This window comes from Embiotoca jacksoni, unplaced genomic scaffold, assembly GCF_022577435.1.
Source record: "Embiotoca jacksoni isolate LCO1_2020_lvr unplaced genomic scaffold, fEmbJac1.0.p SCAF_13, whole genome shotgun sequence".
NCBI classification, from domain to species: Eukaryota; Metazoa; Chordata; class Actinopteri; family Embiotocidae; genus Embiotoca; species Embiotoca jacksoni.
This window is the reverse complement of record NW_027185263.1, coordinates 17,780,925-17,800,300: the sequence shown is the minus strand read 5'-3', so window position 1 is coordinate 17,800,300 and position 19,376 is coordinate 17,780,925. Positions and strand designations below refer to the sequence as shown.

Sequence of the window (19,376 nt, the reverse complement as noted above, 5' to 3'; positions counted from 1 at the left end):
TTACACTCATTTCCCTGCTCCGCCTGAGGCAGCCATGCATGGGAAATTGAGCTGCCTGCTAAGGTGGTGTCCAGGGAGAGACCAGAGGGTGTGTGGACAGAAAGAGAGCACACTATGACTATATGCTTCCTCGCACACAAAACGCAAAACCATCCAGTCCGGCCTCGGCGTGACTTCTGCAAATATAAATGAGAGTCCCTCAGTAACCGTCCGCAACAGACAATCCAGATAAATTAGAAGGAATGTTTGAAACGGGCTGACCGACCTGAAAAGGTTCCACGGACGTCAGAAATACAGACAGACAGTCTTTTTAGAAGAGGAAATGAATCCAAGTGACATTAGTGATGTTGTCTACAGCAGCATACCTGTCTTTGTTGAGGAAGTTCATCACAGGCACAGGGTTGAGCATGTCCCTGCCCATGGTCCAGCTCGGTCGGTAGATGCAGTCCTCTGGTATTTTGATGGGTGGGAGACACTGGCTGGGCAACATCTTCAGAGGAGCAAACATGGAGCAGCCGACGAACGTCTGACACAGCTCGGGCTTGAACACAAAAGAATAGTCCTACAAACAAAGACAGAAAATATTGTTTTTTACACATCCTTGCAGAAAAATCTGATTTTTATTTCCTGTTCTTTTGGGAGATCACGGCACAGAGAAACATGTACATTCAAACTTCCTGTTTGCATTATTAGCACGAATGTACTAACGAACATCACTGGATTACTTTGATGCCAAAGAAAAGCGGAACGTGTTCTGGAGTCGTGAGGACACCCTTCCTCTGAAGTGTACGAGACACTGAATCTAAAAGCGTGTGCTTCACAACTGGAAACGTCCACAGAAAAAAAAACCTGGACTACAACGCAGAGGTGGAAAATCCCTCAACCTCAGATGAGCTTCAGGTCTGTTGTAGGAGCAGTGGTCTTGTACATGGGCACTTCAGCTGAGCAGATGTTAGTTGATATGATTCCTAATTTGAAGGGCGGTCTCAGGCCCGGTTTACACCTGGGATTACAATATTATTCCCAATAGACACTTTCCTAAATGCAGTGTGTGGGTCAGCGGTACGAAGGCTGGCAGACAGATCTACATAATCATCACAATAATATTCATTCAGACAGCACTTTTTAAAAACCCGTTTTTCTTTGATGGAAATAAAAGAGGAGAGGTGCAGTTGGGATGAGGGATGGTTTACTGTATTTCTTGCACACAGCGTTTTGTATGAGAAACTTTGGTGTGGTGAGTGACAGTAAAATAAACATACAGGGAACAGTGAAATATAACATAAGCTAATTGATGGCGAGTTAAAGCGAGGCTCGACTGAACAAATACCTGTCGACTTCTTCTCTCCTCGTGTTTCAGTAAATATTCATTTACATTATGTAATTATAAGTATGTTTTTGTTTGAATACGGAGCGGGGGAAGTGAGATCCGATCACAAGGAGTCACTCGAGACGCACGTGGAGTCGCTTCCTAATGCTGGGTGTCATCGAAGATGACCCAACACACACACACACACACACACACACACACACACACACACACACACACACACCTGCCTCACAATGAGGATCAAAGACCAGGTTTCCACCAACAGTCATTCACTTTTGACTTCTGACATCACTTTTAACTGACCCAATCATTACGTCACGTCAGCTGCAGCAACAGCACTCCTTAAAACGCGTCCTGAGTCCAGACCCACCTTGATCTCAGACGGCTTGGGGCTGCAGAAGCTCTCCTCCACCTCGATCTTGAAGTGGCCTCCCAGAGACGAGGTGCCGTCCAGCGTGGTCATGCCTGTGTTGGGATCCATGCTGCCGTACTCTTTGCTGCACATGTTCATGGGCGAGTAGCCCATCATGTGCTGCTCGAGGGAGGGAGGCGTGGGGAACATCTGGTGCAGGTCTGCAGAACCTGGAGGCAGAGAGAAACAAGGAGTACATGTCAGACTTGGATTCTACTGCGTTTGAAGGGGAACTAGTGAAGAAGGTATAATGTAAAAGTCTATTATAGCACTGGAGTCCGTATCATGCAGCCAAACAGGCAGATAATGGGATAGACTTCATTATGTTTTACTTCCAATATTTCAACAGCCCGACAGACAGCACTTTGAGAAATTTCTTAAGATAATTATGTGCATAATGTGGCTGTCTTAATGTAAGATATGTTATTTTAAGATTCCAGTGTTACTACACATTCTGTCAAGATGCTTGTTAATCTATCATTTTTTTGTCCTGCAACCAAAGCATGCAGCGCCATGTTTATATGACACAGAAGAATATTTATTAGACATAAATCTAACAGGCCTCTTGGCCACAGCTGATGAAATGTTTACAGTTTGTCGTAGTTATCTCGGCTTTTTCCTGAACAATTTCCTTTTCCTTCACGTATTCTTAAAACAGAGCTGCTGTAGCTGAGCGTTGCAAAGTGAAAGGTGGGTAAAAGCTGGAGCCCCTTTTTTTAATTTTTTTTTTTTATATTACATTTACATAAGATAAGCCCACACTGGAGTTTCATGATGAAAAGGCTAAATGGCCAGAGACGATGTCGGGAATATCCAAGACCTCGAACTCTCAAACCCTTTTGTATAACAGCAAGATGCATCGAGGGGGATAACAAAAACAATTTCAGGTGAGAGCAGAGGCTCTGACTGAACATTACCTGTTCATAAAACTCAAAGAGAACGGTTGATCTGAGACCAATTTGCTTCACAGTAAAATATGCAGTGTCCTTAAATCATCTTTAGTTCTGCATTATTGTCCCTGAGCTCAACCCCAACAATAAGTTACACGTATTTTGGTTTTCCACAGGAAATAGTGTTTGGCTCAGCAGATCAACAAACAGGGTGTAACTTGGAGGCCAGACTGGCGGTGGCTCGGAGAGCCGGCAAAACAGCAACAAAGGAGGCAACAAGACAGTAGCTACAGGATGTCCCCGGGCTGCTGGGAGCCCAACGCCGAGCGACACAGGTTCATCACAGACATATTCTTCGCCACTAGGTGGCAAAGCCAAGAGTGAGCATCATCTAAGCATGAGTAGTAAAAACCTTGATTTTATTTAGTGGATTAAAGATGAGATTGTGAGTGAAGGGAACGCCACGTTTAAAGCTGAAGTGGCTTCACTAAAGATCTCAGTGTACTTTTGTTGATTTTTCAAGGGGCTCACATGTGTGACGGATCCGATTTGAGATGAACACTTGAGGTGATTCCATTCTTGTGGTTTAAGGAGACGCGGCACATTAGTGATCAGTGAAAACAGAAGATGAAGAGATACATACTGATGCAGGATACAGGGTCCAGAGTGGATGTCTTCGCTTCCTTGCTGCCAAATTTATCATCCGTTCCATTCACAGGTCGCCTTGAACCAGGCTGTGGACAAAAAACAAAACAAAAAACATTTTAGCAACTGATCATTGTAGTAACTCCAAGTTAATGAATACGGCTCGAAATTCATGCCTGTTCCATTTCTCACACCTGTTGAGCCTGGAAGGCGCTATCACACACAACGTCTTGGAGTAATAGCAGTGCAAAGTGAGAGCTGATGACAGGCAGAGTGGAGGCTGCTCTGGCCAATAAATGCCAGTGGAAACACAAAGTTGTACGCGCACACACACACACACGCTGTGTACAAGACCACACTGTGTAATGAGATATTCATTGCAATGGGAACCAAGGTTTCTACTAACCGCCAGATCATCCTCGTCTGAGTTGAAGAGGTTGTCCAGGTCGTTGATGGACACGACCAGGTCTGTCTCGTGGATCAGGCTGGTGGAGGCCATGCGGTTGTGAGCAGCTGCTCGCTGAGCATCTGCGCACGCGCACGCACGCACACACACACACACACACACACACACACACACATATATATATGATGTTCTCGCTTCTAACTTTTAATGTCTGCAAGTCGATTTTGGCTCCTTGAGAACTCAATAAAGGAAACACTCCTGCTCGGAGCTATGATTTTATATTCTGACTACGCAGGACGGCCCCAATTCACTCCTCCTTTCAATCAATTCAGGAAGTAGATTTTCTTCTAAATTCAATTATTGAAATGCTTATGGCATGACAAATCTGTTATGAGATTTAAATTAAAAATAATTGAGAGTGAAAGCTACTTATTTAGTGAATGAATGTATTTTCTATTGGCAAGACTGAAACGCTAACTGACAATTCGTTTGCCAACTCCCCAAATCAGACTGGACATGCCACTTGTATCCTTCGGTGTCACCGTCTGGATCTTTTAAGATGATTATCATGTGTTTGGGTGAAAGCACCCAAGAGGCTGTGGGAAAATAAAGATTCTTACCATCTGATGGACCCGCTCCACCGTCTTCACCCTGGGAGGAAACAGAAAGACGGGTGGGGTTAGAAGACGGGACAAACACCCTCAGAATGGAAAGACTCCATCAAACAGCATTTATTAAATTAAGCATTGCTGTAAATGTACAGCCCAGACGAATAAATTGTTTATAATACTGCTATCTCATATCAATGAAGCTGTATCTTCATCTTAGTGGCGGCACCTGGCAGGGCATAGTCTGCTTCATTTACCGTGTTAAAATGTGGGTGTGTGAAATCCTTCCAGCAAAAAACTGTGATTAAGAAACTATACAAACGAGCTGGATACATTACAAAACACAAGACTAATATACACAAAGAATAACAGCATTAAATCAGAGAGCAACAAAGCAGCCAGATTCAACTTGGAAAAAAACGTTACTTTATCCAATCAGTGTGAAAAATAACAAAATGGGAGATAATAACAATGATAGTCTCGTAACAGAGAAAATTGGACAGAAACAGAAGAGCAGGGAGAAGGGACTGCTGGCCTCTGCTGTGGCAAATGAGATTTCCAGTGTAGACCGGAGTGAAATCATGATCCAAGGAATGGCCTCTTAGGCTCCCACCCAGACATCAATATCTGGGAGGGCTGGCCTTCTGTGTCCGTGTCCGTGTGTGTGTCCGTGTGTGTGTGTCTGTGTGTGTGTGTGTGTGTGTGTGTGTGTGTGTGTGTGTGTGTGTGCGTGCGTGCGTGCGTGCGCGTGCGTGCGCGTGCTCTTATGGCGGGTTGTGTGTACACTGTGTGCTGAGCAGTTCTAGCTGGGGAACAGGAATGTTATGTCCCAGCCATTGATTTCATTACGCTCCAGGGCTTTTCTCTGAGTAACGCAGGCTTTAATCTGTCTCCCTTAAAGGCCCAATCCACTGCAGAGCACAACATCCACACCAAGGCCACAATCTGTAGGTGGCAACGATGTTTTAACCCCTTATCAATAACCTAGCCTTGGGTGGGAGAGAGTGTCGGCTGGAGTCTTTCCATATTGTAAAAGCTTGTTTGGGTCTGAGACTTCCCACATTAAAGCATCATCATCACCTTTCTCCTGCCTCTCACTTTCTGTCCTCATTTATTTGAGGCTTTTTACATGCACGTATCTTGTGCTTTATTCAGCACGCAGCAACGCCTGGCCTGCTAATATGAGGTTCCCACTCAAAGTCAAATGTTAAAGTCCCTGACTAAAAAGCTAAAATATCATGACCTATAATGAACGGAGAAACAGGCGACCACATTTCTGTTAAAAAGGAGCCGGCAAATTCCCCTCCAGCTGCACCGATATTGAAAGAAATGAAATACATGTCTAAATACTGACTGCAGCGTAAAATAATTTATCTAACAATAACTGTAATGAACTCGCAATGAGCTACATTTTCAATTTCTGTCAGTGACCACTAACGCTTCCAAACACACACACTGACAATAACGAGCTAACTAACGTTTTGTCTACATACATGGACAATATTACAGTTTGATAAATGGCAACTGAAATTTAAACATTCAAACAAACTTCCCTGACATTCCATGACTTGGCAAACAGAATTATCAAATTCCCAGACTTTCCTCATCTGGGAAAGAGTTTTAAAAGTCCCTGATATTCCCTGACCAGTGGGAACTCTGTCAATAGCTCTTTGGAGACTAATTTCATCTTTCAAAGGGAGATTCTCTTGGGGCTCCAGCTTCACATAAAACATCAGCAAGGCAGGTGGCAGCTACAACAATGACCAAGAGTCTCACGGAAAAAAGTTCCAATACTATGAAACTATTAGTTTAAGTCAAAATCATGAGGGAAACTAAATCTACTTCTGCACACGCACACACACACACACACACACACACACACACACACACGCACACACACACACACACACACACACACCCTGTGGTGGTTCTACACACGGCACATAAAGCAGACAGATGGAGGGAGAGCTCCATTGCACAGACTGCCCTTTGGGAGCTCTTCAGTCCACTGAGAGCTGCCTTCACCCGAACATTCCTGCACAGATCGAGGGCACGCGGCCGGGTCGGCACCAGACAGAGGAGAGGGAAAATATCTGAGAGTGCTTTTTAAGCTGAATGGTTCAGTGAGCCAGGTTTGTTGCACTGTGAAGCCGACTGCAAGCCTGCAGACCTGAACACATATATACACACACACACACACACACACACACACACACACACACACACACACACACACACACACACACACACACACACACACACCGACTCTAGCTTTGAAAGCTGGGGGCAACACCAGCGAACAGGTGGCCATGTCTGGAACAGGAGGGAACAGCCAGAGAGGCAGAGACGGAGGCAGCAGAAGAATACAGCGAGGAGGGAGAGGAGGAAGAGGGCAGATCAAATAGGAAAAACATAACTCAAAGGAAATTAGACAGGCTACCTATTTGGTGTTCCTCTGGCTGAATATAACAATGGTGACTCAGGAATGGTTTCCTGTTCACTTAGACTCGGGCAGTGAAAGCGGATGTATGTAGAAAGTGGTTGCTCTGTTATTTTTAGTGCCGTGTTGCTGAGGATGCTGATGGCCTATTTTCTACCTGGCCTGCTCCCAGATCTTAAAATCAGCCCTCTTGTCCCGTGTTTACGCCGGGCAACTAGTGACGAAGGCACAGATGAAGTGGCTACTCTCCACTACACATTTTTCAAACTGTCGTTGACATATTTTTTAATAAATCAAACAGAGTGCGGCTGCAAGAGGGATTGAAAGCAGCCAAAAAGCCACCGTGCAAAGTGGAGTTCAACGTGTCGTGGTCAACGAGTCACAATGGAGAAGTGACAGCTTGTCCATTTAAACAGAAAGGTTGAAGTATATGAAGAAAGAGTATTTTTTTTTTACTTTAAATACTTTAAGTGCATTTTGTGAATAAGATAACAAACACCATTTTTAATGTAAGACTTTGGTACTTTGCCTAAAGTAAAGCTAAAGTCTGGACATCCTGCTGGTTACTGGGATCCAGGTACAAATGGAAGTTTGCTTGACATTTTAACTGCAAATATTATAACTAAAATAAAGGAACATTTTCATCAAACATCATTCAAAATATAAAAATAACAAACCATCTAAAACCCAAGAGCAAACAATTTTGTGCATGTTCAAACAACATGCATACAGCAGAGAGGTGGTGTGGCGCATACGTGGTGGGAGATGCAGTTTGATGTTTAAGAGCAGTACAAAAGTAATGTTTGCAGACACAGAAAGCTACTGCAGTTTGTTGTTATGGAAACAAGTTGGAAAGTCGTTTTTTTTTAATCTATCTGCCTTTTAATTGAGAATGCACAAATGGGGCAAAGTATGAAAGTCGTACCATGGCCGTGTATTGTACCCGGACTTTCGGATGCTCTTGTCCAAAACAACATTAAACACAAGAGGCCCTTTTTAAAGAAAAGCGGGCGTGATGCATCCATCACTGCGAGGCTCAGACGAGTGAGCGTCAGCTGGAGACACATTGGTCACTCCTCCACTTGGCTTGCCTTACCTTGTGTTTCTTGCCGGGCTCCCGCTCCCCGCCTGATTTATCCTTCTTGTTGGAGAATGTGAACTTGACATCTCCTTCCTCGAAGGCGTAAGGGTCCACCTCGGGCTCGTGATCTCCGTCAGTTACGGCAGCAGAGAGGTACTGGTTCCTCCGGGCTCGATACATCTGAACGAGCTCGTCCGACACCTTCAGCGGCCATTTAGATGTAGACATCACCCTGGGGAAATGAAAATGCAGAAAGATTTAGATAGATACCACCTATTCATTCTTAATGTGAATTCCGTGAGCTAACACAACATTATAAAGGAGCAGTCTGCCTAGTTTTTTTTAAATGATCAAAAGTGTAGTTGTATGGAAATAAAGTTATCAAGGAAAAACTCCAGCAAAAGGAATATTTCTACAACGGCTCCGCTCCGGTCGGATGCCGCCTGATATCATACGTCAGTGTTGCTGCCACGTTTATCTGCAGTAACAGAAATGGCAGCGGCTGCAAACCGTTCCGACAGCTGTCACGCAGAAGAACCGATGCGTCATATTTGTTGTCAGACAATTACATTGCTGCTAGATTTAGAAAAAAAACGTGGTGACTCCAGCGCTGACTGCTCGCACTCAGACAGACCCGGTTGTCACCTGTTGCCACGGCAGCGCTCGTCGCTGACTGTGGCCTACTTGTTGCTCATGTGTGACAAACCAGGGAGGAATGGAGAAGAAGAAAAGTCACTGGCCGCCCGGCAGCAGAGGAGGGACTGACCCAACTTGTGTATTATCTCCTCCCCCTTCACTGCCTCCAACATTTCTCTGCACTTCTGTCCTCTCGTCATGCCTGTCCAGCTCTGATGCAAGGTGATGGTGCGCAGTGGCCTGGGCCAGAGATTAGCCGCCATTCAGAGCGGTGGATGGGAGGATTACTGCTCACTAGGCATCCAAGTGGCCGGCCCCTTGGGATTGAATAACCCCGATGATAATTCATACATCCTGCTGGTCACCCTGCCTGTCTGCACACTGGACACCCCACCTCCACCCCCCGCCCCACCCTCCTCCCCCTTCACTGTCCATCTGTGATTCCTTGCTAGCAGCTTTTTCTTGGTGAAAGTCTGCCAAACTGATAGCTAGCAGAAAGTTCTTCTACCAGCCTCAACTCCATTACAATAGCAGAGGTTTATCTTTATCTAACCCTGTCATTAGTCGTCCTCTCTCCGGTGTGTGTGTGTGTGTGTGTGTGTGTGTGTGTGTGTGTGTGTGTGTGTGTGTGTGTGTGTGTGTGTGTGTAGGAATCAATGAGTAGTGCTGGCCCTGCACTTTGGTGATGTATGATGTCAAAAGGGCACATAGCAAGAGATTAACATGCTGTGTGCAGCTAAGCGCTATACCGAACATTCGGAGGGATGGGTGGCGGAGTGAGATGAGGGGATGTGAGAGAACAAGAGGGGGAAAGAGGGAGAAGGTGGATTTTGTATCATTACTCTTTCAAAACAATTTTTTTTTAGACTACTCAAAGTGCTTCAAAGCAGCCCAGGGCCACTCTGTACTGCGGGGAGAGGTGGGATGGCCTGAAAGCCAGACTGTTTAGTCAGTCTGTGACCAGATGAAGCCTTTCTTGCCCTCTGTGTGCGTCAGACAGAGAGGGCATTGGGCGGTGATAATTAATAGGCAGGTGTCACTCACTCTGTGACCGACACCAGGTTGTCCTGTGATGCCGAGGCCTCGTCTCTCAGCTTGTCCCCAGGCTGCAGCAGCGTGGGCAGCTCGGCTTCTTTCCTGCGGGGGAGGTTGAATAACCTCCAGGGTGCGTTGGAACTGTCGTCCTCCAGGTTAATCGCTGCGCCCACGTACACAGTGGGCTCGGGAGGCTCCGAGTAGGCCGAGGATCCGGGATGAGGGTGGGGGTGATGGGAGTGGAAGTGCTGATTCAGACCCTCTGGCCCTCCGGGCTCCTCGCCGCCACCCTTCACCCCGACCAGGCAGGGATCCGGGGGCGGCTGGTAAAAATGTTGGCTGTTGGGGGTCGAAGGGTTCTTCATGCCCTCCCCTGACTCCTCGCCACGCTCACAGGGGTGGGGGCTAAGTGGTGGGGGTTGGGGGGAGTTGGCCTGTTCCGATGGCCCGGCGCTGACCCCCCCACTGTGGAGCTGGGGCGCTTTTTGGATGGCGGACGCATCTGCAGTGCGAATGCTTGGAAACCTTCCTCCGTCCTGAGCCCTCATGGCCAACCTCTGGCTCGCCACTGACTCCGTCTCCATCGACGCTTCGTCGGTGGTCAGGCTGCGATGATGGAATGGTGTCTGCGGTCTTTTCTGCTGCTTGTCACCTTTCTCTGGCTTCTCTCCTCCAGTTTTGTGCTTGGTGGGAGTTTGGGAGGGCTGGCCTGCTGACTGAGCTTGGCCTGGAGTGCTGCCTGTCCGCTGCTTCACTGATTTGTGTCTGCAGGAGGGAAGACAAACGGGGAAATATAGTGAGACTGTGGGGCTTCAAGCAAAACAGCAGCAGAGACAGAGATGCTCAATCAAATGATGAAGACACCTTTTCATTTCCATGATGGACAGAGATGTTGTGCAAAATCTCTTTCCAAAGGCTCACATCTGCTTCTTTTAGGAAACATCAATGAACTCAATTACTCTCACCTGCAACAAGGCAGCCTCACTAATTCACCCCAAAGCAATTAGCAGGAAACACTTATCTGCACATATCAAGCGAGTTCCTGGAGAGAAAGACTACAACACCTAATAAACAAGGACTGTTGCACATTCATCATTTTCTAAATTAGTCACTGTCAACCTCACGACATGAACAAACTGCATTGTCTAAAAGCCTCAGAATGATCTTTTTCTGAGACATCCAAAAATTTAAATTAATAAAGCAAAAAAATAGTGCTCTCGGAAGAAAAGAGACGACGTCTCACCGTCTAAACTCTCTTGCCTCTTGCCAGTTCGACTGAGGGGGTCATTTACAGCTGTTTTATGTTTAAAACAACACAGCCTGTACGCTTCACTGTGGTCATCGGGACCTGCTGGTCAACCGGCTAGCTATCTTTGTGACCACCGAACTCGCCAACAGACAACCGAGCCCTTCTGCTTCACCTCGTCTCGCCTCTAACCCTCGTACAAACTTCTCCATCCCGGTGGACACTCTCACAGAGTCTTGGGTCGGCATCACTGTTTCTTAAACCCCCCTGGTGCTGAGTCAGCACTGAGCCTACAGCTGTGGTCACACATTAGGGTTGCTGATAAGGAAGCAGCGCCTCTGTAACGGCCGTGGTAGTTTAGTGTCCTGACGATTAGATGTCAACATAAGCAGACACACGGAAGATTTCCATCTACAAAACAAAGCTAATGGCCATTAAAACTGGCAATGCAGAGCTCCCCATTTCTGGGTTGCCAAAGTGCTGGGTGGCTTTCAACAAATTAACATGCCCCGGCTGACTGGTCCAATCCACTCTGCTCTAATCTGCGGTCCAAGTCGGCTCTCCTCACCCGAGGTGGGGGGGAAAAAAGAAAAGAAAAAAAGCCTGGTGCAGAGGATTCCCCAGTCGAAGTGTGCACAAACTTCCCCATTGTAAACACACACAAGAAACACTTTAGATAATACTTGCTCATTAACCACAAATCAGGGTTTTCTTTCAATCTATTAGATTGGCCTCCCATTGAGGAGGCCAGTTAAGCAGCCGGGCGTTCAGCTCGCTGGTTAGAAGTCCAGACTGCTGCGGACAAGTTGGTATTCCCAACCACTCTTGTGAAAGAGCTGGTCGCAAGTGCAGGTGGTTGGAAGAGAGAGAAGCTGAAGGCTGTTTAATTCAAGAACGAGGCCCCAAAGACTCATTAACCAAAAATGTGACAAAAAACTTATAACTGAAATTCTCTCATACGAGAGAAACAATCAAGCTTTGCAGGTGTAAGCACGCACAACCAACACAAAGGATGTCATTAATATTAAGGTGTCAAATTAGTCGAAGCAAAATTATAGGCTCACGTGCGATGAGTGTATTCTTGAGGTGGGTGGCTGCAATTGAGATCTGAAGGAGCTTCGCGCTCAGGGTTTGCTCCTTCAGAGGTCAAACTATTCTTTCTCCTGGAAATTATTCCCATCAGTGTGAGAATAAAAATGTCTGATTTACAGAAACACACAACCCAGCCGAGGTTTCAGCCACGTCACGGCTGTCACTTACACAAAATAGTGATAAATTGAAAAATATGAAGAATAATATGCTTGTCAAAGTCTACACGTGGATATAAGTTGCAGATATTTTGCTGACTGCGGCCCTTCGTGGCGGTGATCAAAGCCCTGCGGACTGTGCATAACCTCTTTGAAATGTCTTTGAGCGCACATGTATAAGCCCTACCTGCGCGCGCGCGCGCACACACACACCCACACCCACCCACCCACCCACACACACACACACACACACACACACACACACACGAGGAGAGTGACTGACCTCGAACAGCTGCAGTATGACCTCTGTGAGGGCTCCACAAAATCCCACGCACCCACTTTGTCATGCAGCTCCTCGTCACAGGTACCGTTGGTTGTAACCGAAAACTTTCGCCTGGGGAGGACAAAAACATAAATACAACTTTACACATGAATGACTTTGAGTCAAACAACTTCATTCGTTCTTCATGTGAAGAGAGCTATGGCCTAAAATGATACTACAGATCCTCTAAAGTCCACAGCCTTGTCTCATTTTTCTTTAGTATAAAAATGCCATTGTGCTGAGGCGGATTTCATCACCCTCCTTGGAGCGATAATACTTGGGCTGACAAGCCAACAGCTAACTACAGCCGACACTCTGTGCTTGGTCAGGGGGCAGCAGATCCCGGGGTGCTCCCACTGTGTCAGATTCACTGATGTTGCATAATACAAAAGACCAGGAGATAAAACTCTTATGTAATTACTTGTGATCATTACATCCATCAAGGTTTCTCCAGACCTCTTTAGAAGAGATAAGATATGAATCCCAAAACATGGAAACCAAAGACATTTGTATAAATGGGTACGTGGCAGCGAAAGGCAGCAGTGCTGTCGGACACACCGGTCGGGCAGAAGAGCCTTTTAGAGGGGAAGACCGACTCAACAAATACAAAACAGAATAAATTAACATGGTGTCCGGGCCTGTAAATGGACTACTGAAAATGGATTTTCAACTTTTCAAGAGAACCAAAATACTATTGTGTAACATAATTGTTCTACTTGTTACACCGACATCAAATACACAAAAAAGGAGCAGCATTAAGTCAAGAAAACATCTTCTCTAGACAGCTTCTTCTGACTGAGATGAAAGATGCCGTAAATGGTTTAAACATGTTGTTGGTTTTGCACAGAACAAGTGAGTAGAAAGATTTTTTGTTTTTGTTGTAGAGTTTAATTTGTATCCTTTCCTGCTGATTTTACACCCACTATATCCATTTCATGTTTATAATCACAACCTTGGTGGTCTTAATTTGTGCAGAGATGATTATTATCCAGCAGCCCAAACCCGACACCAAGAAGTGTATTTTCTAATCCTTCTTCATTCCTTTAATGTCAAACATGTGCATTAAGTTGTTGTCTTATGCAGCGCCAATATGTAACTTTATGCCCTTTAAATAATACAAATAAAATCAATAAATTATCTGATCAATGATCAGTTGTTCAAGGGAAGCTTAAGACATAATCATTAATACTTACTTCCGTCTTTGACACTACTGCTACTTATTATTATTATTCATAATAATAATCATTTTTGATCGATCTCCGTGACCTTGAAGACACAGCAGCAGACTTACTTGTTCTGAGCTCGGTTGATATTGCACTCTTGCCAGACACGCTCCACCACCTGGCAGGCTAGCCGGCGTGGAATCTTTCCTCCGTGGTGACTTGTTCTGTCCACGCTGAACGCATCAGATGATGAAGGCATCTTTACCCACTTCTGGGCCGAGTGAGAGTCCACTGGGGAGAGAGAGATCGCGGTGAACCGACCGGCCGACGAAAACGAACCAACTCTCCACGCGAGGCTCTAATGAAGTCTGAGTGTTTATGCCTCTTACCCGTCTGTGTCTCCTCAGGCGACGTGGGCGGGGTGAGCGTCACCAGAGACATGGCGGGCTCTCGTTGGGAAGCAGGCACTTGGTGGCCACCCGAGTAGACGGCAGTGCAGTGGGAGGACCCCACAGGGGCCACAACGGGGATGTCTGACTGGGGGACCAACACCAGACAGGCTGGGTACACCATACGCACACCACCTACACACACACACACACACACACACACACACACACACACACACACACACACAGGGGAACCAAACCAGTCAAACACAAAACAGACAGCTCTACATTTGAAACAGGTCGTCTTGAACTCCATGATTTATAATTTGAAAAAAAAAAAATAAATAAATAAAAACTGACCGACGAGGACCTCCACAGAGGCCAGAGAGTCATCCTCCCAGTCCATGTCCTCTGCCTTGTCCTCCGACACACCCTCCTTGGCACGCGGGCTGATGGGATAGAACTGGTTCCATTCCTCAATCAGCTTCTGGGTGGGGGGGTCTGACATCTTGAACGACTGGCCAGTCAGCGTCCCGTTCAGGCCAAACGGACTCAGGATTACTAGTCAGAGGAAAAAAGGTGAGGGATAGAAGAAAGACAGCGTTAGTCATCGTCGCCGCATCTTATACTCTGCATCATTCTCGCATTTTCTTCCAGCTCTGCATTCATTTCCTTCCCTTCTTTCTTTCTTTCTTTGCGGTGGCCATGTTTTGCTTCTACTTTTTCATACTTTCTTTCATCTGCTTCCGGTTATAGTAACTCTCTACATCCTTACACTTGCTAATTTTAACTTTGTTTTCTCCTCTCATGCCTCCTCAGACTTCCTTTCCATCTTCTCACTCTGACCTTTCTTTTCTTTCCATCCTTCCAGTACCTTTCGTCCTCTCATCCTTTTATCTTAGCCGTGTTCCCTTTGACTGTTTATCCTTCCTTACACCGTTTTCTTATCCTCTATAGTCCAATTTACACCTGCAGCGAATTCTTCTAATTCCAAATGTAATTCGTCTTTCATTGATCATTTTTTTTCATTCTTTCTTTTTACATGCGTTTCCCTTTCACTGCCATTCTGCCATCTCTAGCCAAATCTGCAGTGCTCTGACCTTTCCAGGCGCCAATTATTAGGAAGTGGCTGACTTTCAGAGCCCATAAACAGAGGCTTTAAAAAGGGCTACTCCTTCGCAAACACACTTGACCTCACAGACATACGAGTCGCAGAGAAAAAGCCATCAGTCTGCTCATGGAACAGGCCGACATTCATCAGCCAGCGCAGATATAACCATAAACTAACATGCATAATGCATACATATGAGCACAGAAACCATATGCACATCAACTGGCAACACACATACACACACACCCACACACACACACAACCTGTCATCTTGCTATGCATCCATTCTCTTTCTCTGTGTCTATTATGCATTGGAATGTGAAGACCGGGTGTAATGGTTCTACGAGCACACTGGCGGGGTGGTGGTGGTGGTGGTGGGGGGGGGGGGGGTGTTAGAGCGAGGATTTGTTAATCTCCCTCTCTGCTCTGCCTTTCTACTATGTCATTACTAGACTGGATGGCCTCGGTCCCCAGGTATTGATCCAGTGGCCGGACCGCAGAACAGCTTCCATGATAGAAAAGAAGCCCGGAGACAATGGAAAACAAAAGGGTAGGAAGAGGAAGGCAAGACTCAGCAACAGTGTTTCTAGAAAGAGCTCAACATTACAACATTCAACTAGATTTCCTTAAGATTTGCATGAATCTACATCTCAATATCAGCACCACAAACTGTTTATCTTGAGGCATTTATCTTATGAGCATCTCAATAGATGGGGCCGTGGTAATCCATGATGGTAATGTATTGACATTACCATCATGGATTACCACAGTGGGCACATGTTGGTTTTAAGCCATTTAGGTTGTTTGTTTATGTCATTTTCTGCTTTAAGCAGTATTATATATTCACAAGGCCCAAAAAGGCAAACAGTAATGTATTTATTATCTAAATGTTGCCATGTTTAATGACAATAATTGTCTCTTGGTGGATGTGTATTATTAAGCTCTGATGAGGCTTGTACTTCAAATAGTGGCACAAAATGAATCAAATAAAACTATTAAATTGTTAACAGCAATTATTTGTATGACGATTAATCGTTAACTAGTATTTCAAAATTGTGACAGCCGTACATGAAGAATTCACAGGATACGACTCAGAGGACAAACTTATTGATATCAATGACTGGCTGCTCAGTCGTCACTCTCTCTACATTATGTTAAACTTCCTGCGACTGTAAACCAAGACTTCCACCGCTGCTTCACATTAAAAGCTTTAAGCAGTGGCTTTTACTGTGAAGCAGCCACAGGAAACACAAAGCCACCGTGGATCTAAAACACAAGACAACGGACAGTTTTAGCATTTTGTCCATCAGTTGAACATTCTGCTTGTGGTTTTTATTTACCGAGGTTTTTATTAAAAACAAGCAGTTTGTTTGGTTGCACTGCAAACAGATACACCAACTGCTCCTCTGTTGTATTTCTGACAAAGTAGGTGCTCAAGGAGCGCTGCAGTATTTAAACACATTTGCTGTTACCACGGTAACCTTCCTGGTTGCCAAATCAACCAGGACTGAAATCTTAAGGATTACAACTTTAAACGAGAAGGTCTGGACATGATTGGTTCTGAAAGAAAATTCTCATACACATATCCAACACTTCTAAAAAATGTTGAGGACGTGGCTGGCAGGTGGCAGCGGAAGATAAGTCACACAGTAGTGGAGCTCGGTTGAGCTTTACCAGGCAACGTCTGGTACCTGGAGAAATAATATTCTACTTGTCAAATCAACCCGGGTGGCATTCAGAGCATTTAATACCAAAATATTATTTGAAAACATGTCGAGACACACGAGTCCTAAATGCCCCTGAGCATACCGTTTCACTTCGGCCTCCAGAACATACTACCTCAGCAGAAACAACCCGACACAGAGAAGAACAAAAGGATATTTATGTTCCGATACACAATAACATCCAGCTATGGCCGATCATATTAACCTTGATTAAATTCAACTGCACTGCCTTTCATTTCTGCATTTCTTGCTGCGCACACACTCGCACGACCCGAGGCCAGTTGTGGAGGAGAGATCAAATTCAGCGCAATTATGGAAATGGTTTACCGTTTTCCCCATCACCACCACCACCACCCAGCCTCCCCCTCCCTCTCTGGCCGTGAGTCTATCTCTGGCTCCCTGAAGACATGTCAAATGTGCTCAGATCAGTGTAATGGGCTGAGAGTTCATTACATTCACTCTGCGCCCTTTTATGAGGTCACATCCTGGAGAGGTCTGCCTGATCGAGCGCTCTGCCGCACAGTAAACCAAGCTTGGCAGAGGTGAGTGGGGCGAGAGAGAGAGAGAGAGAGAGAGAGAGAGAAGGGGGGTGGAGGTGGAGGTGGGTGGTGGATGGATGAAGGGGGATGGAAGCCAGCCCTTCCTCAACGCTATGCTTGGTTAGCTAGGAGGAGACACATTGCGGCGGTGAAAATACACACCTGCGCACAGACACACACCGTACTCAAAGCGCTGATCGTAAAACACACACTCTCTCTCTCGCTCTCTCTCTCACTCACACACACACACTCACACTATAGAGACACATGTCTGCTTCGTCTGGGTACATATAAATCAGTGCTCTCGAAATGGGACGCAGGTACCTCTAGGAGTGTTCAAGGGTGTTTCGAAAGTGCCCCATCAAAATGAGAATTTATTGTAACAGTTCAATATCAAGATAATCAAAAAGAACAGAGTACTCAAACATTAAGTAGCATTATATCACCATGGGAAAAGGAGGTGTGTGTCTGTGTGTGTCACATTAAAATGTTGAGAACTACATGACAAAGGAGCAACAGCAGGTATTAATAGACCAACAGAATTAGCCATAAGTAACCATCTACTGGCGACTGGGGAGCATTATGATCGTCCTAAACGATCAACTTCCCGAGAGGACTCCATATGCCAAGTTCCAATAATCCCTTTATTTATGTCCAAGGCACTAGTCTTTAACTGAGGGGCATTATCAGCTCCCTTCAGGAGGGCTCCGGAGACAGAAAAAGGGGGTCAGCTATGCAGGAACTACTGTGGTGAATGGAGGAAGTGATCACTATTATTACTCTGGAGGAGGCGTACGGGGAGCGGGCGACGAGATCACATCTCTCTTAACTATAGATGAGAAGGTAAAAAGAGGAAAACCTTTCCTCTGCGCTCATGTGGCAAACCATTTTGTAGTACAAAGAGTAAATTCAGAGAGTTTAAGATAAGGAAATCATCTAATCAAAAGTTTTACAAAGTCCCTCCTTTTGCAAAAGTTTTCTAGGCAACTCTAATTTTGGACACGCAGGGTTTTGAGGAGTGTCTGTTCTGGTGCTGGTGACATGCTGTTAGGTCTAAGTGGAGCCCACCTCTGTGGCTTAATGCCGCCGAGGGAACATTCAGAAGAAGTCAAAAAAGTATGTAAATGAAATGGCTGAGTGCAGCTGGATAATGCTGGCAGAGTCATACCTCTCCTCCGATACAAATATCAACAGGTTGAATGTGATACTTGTGTGAAATAATTTGAAATCTAATAGTTTTTCAGAAGGCAAATCATTTCCTTCCCCACACGAGTAAGACGGAGTGTATATTATAGTCACTGCATTAATGTTTGTGTGTGAGTGGAAGCGCAGGCTGACAATGGTTTTGGGATTACACAGTGTTTGGCTGGGTGGGGGGTAATTAATTTAGAGCCAACGATGGAATATCATTAGAGGCACAGATTTTTATAACTACACTACAATATAATTTAAAGTGACTACGGAGGCTTTTCTTTTAAACTGGCTGTGAGCCAATCTGCGATGAAAGACAGCCTGGCTGAAGATTATATATGCTTCGTCTTGGCAACGGCACCAAACACAGCACACAGATTGCTAATATACTTCATTGAAAAATATTACACCCGTGCACTTAATGCTGAGCATTTAATGTTTTATATTTACAAGAAAACATTAAAAAAAAACATGTCTTATCTTACTTATTTACGGGGGGATATTTCACTTTATCTCCTTGGGCCAACAGGTTTGTGGTTTGCCTTAAGTTCCTTTGAGATAAATGGGGTCCTTGAATTGTTATGACTAACCTGTATTTTAGTACTTTCCCTAAAACGTAACACAATAAGTGATGTGTGTACAGAAGCAAAACCACAGTGCAAACTGATATGAATTGATTTTCAGATCACGTTGGATGCGTGGAAATAGGCTTCCTGAAATCAGACATAAACTGTTCCTCTTTGGGGTTTGGACTGTTGGTCGGCGATGGAAATGTCTTAATGGTTTTATCATAGTTTATAGGGTACATGATTAATCAATTAAACAGGAACATAACAGGCTAATTCATCATAAACAGCCTTACATCTGTCCAACGACACACGCTTTCAATGCTGTTGTCACCTCAGTGGTTTAACAATGAATTTCAAGGTGTGACCGAATTGACAAACACGTTTCATAAGGG

At 45.2% G+C, this 19,376-nt stretch overlaps 1 protein-coding gene across 2 annotated transcripts in view; it reads right to left on the bottom strand.

The window, feature by feature from the left end:
- The window catches only part of med13a (mediator complex subunit 13a), a 71,571-nt gene that overhangs the window by 13,539 nt on the left and 38,656 nt on the right, over window positions 1-19,376 (bottom strand). For both annotated transcript variants that reach the window (XM_069147038.1, XM_069147039.1), the window contains 11 exons: window positions 14,211-14,411; window positions 13,851-14,045; window positions 13,590-13,752; window positions 12,260-12,370; window positions 9,493-10,248; window positions 7,828-8,044; window positions 4,304-4,334; window positions 3,684-3,805; window positions 3,276-3,366; window positions 1,701-1,912; window positions 366-562 (listed from right to left, as the gene is read on the bottom strand). In XM_069147038.1, the coding sequence (XP_069003139.1) occupies window positions 366-562; window positions 1,701-1,912; window positions 3,276-3,366; window positions 3,684-3,805; window positions 4,304-4,334; window positions 7,828-8,044; window positions 9,493-10,248; window positions 12,260-12,370; window positions 13,590-13,752; window positions 13,851-14,045; window positions 14,211-14,411 (2,296 nt within the window). The remainder of the gene's footprint in view (window positions 1-365; window positions 563-1,700; window positions 1,913-3,275; window positions 3,367-3,683; window positions 3,806-4,303; window positions 4,335-7,827; window positions 8,045-9,492; window positions 10,249-12,259; window positions 12,371-13,589; window positions 13,753-13,850; window positions 14,046-14,210; window positions 14,412-19,376) is intronic.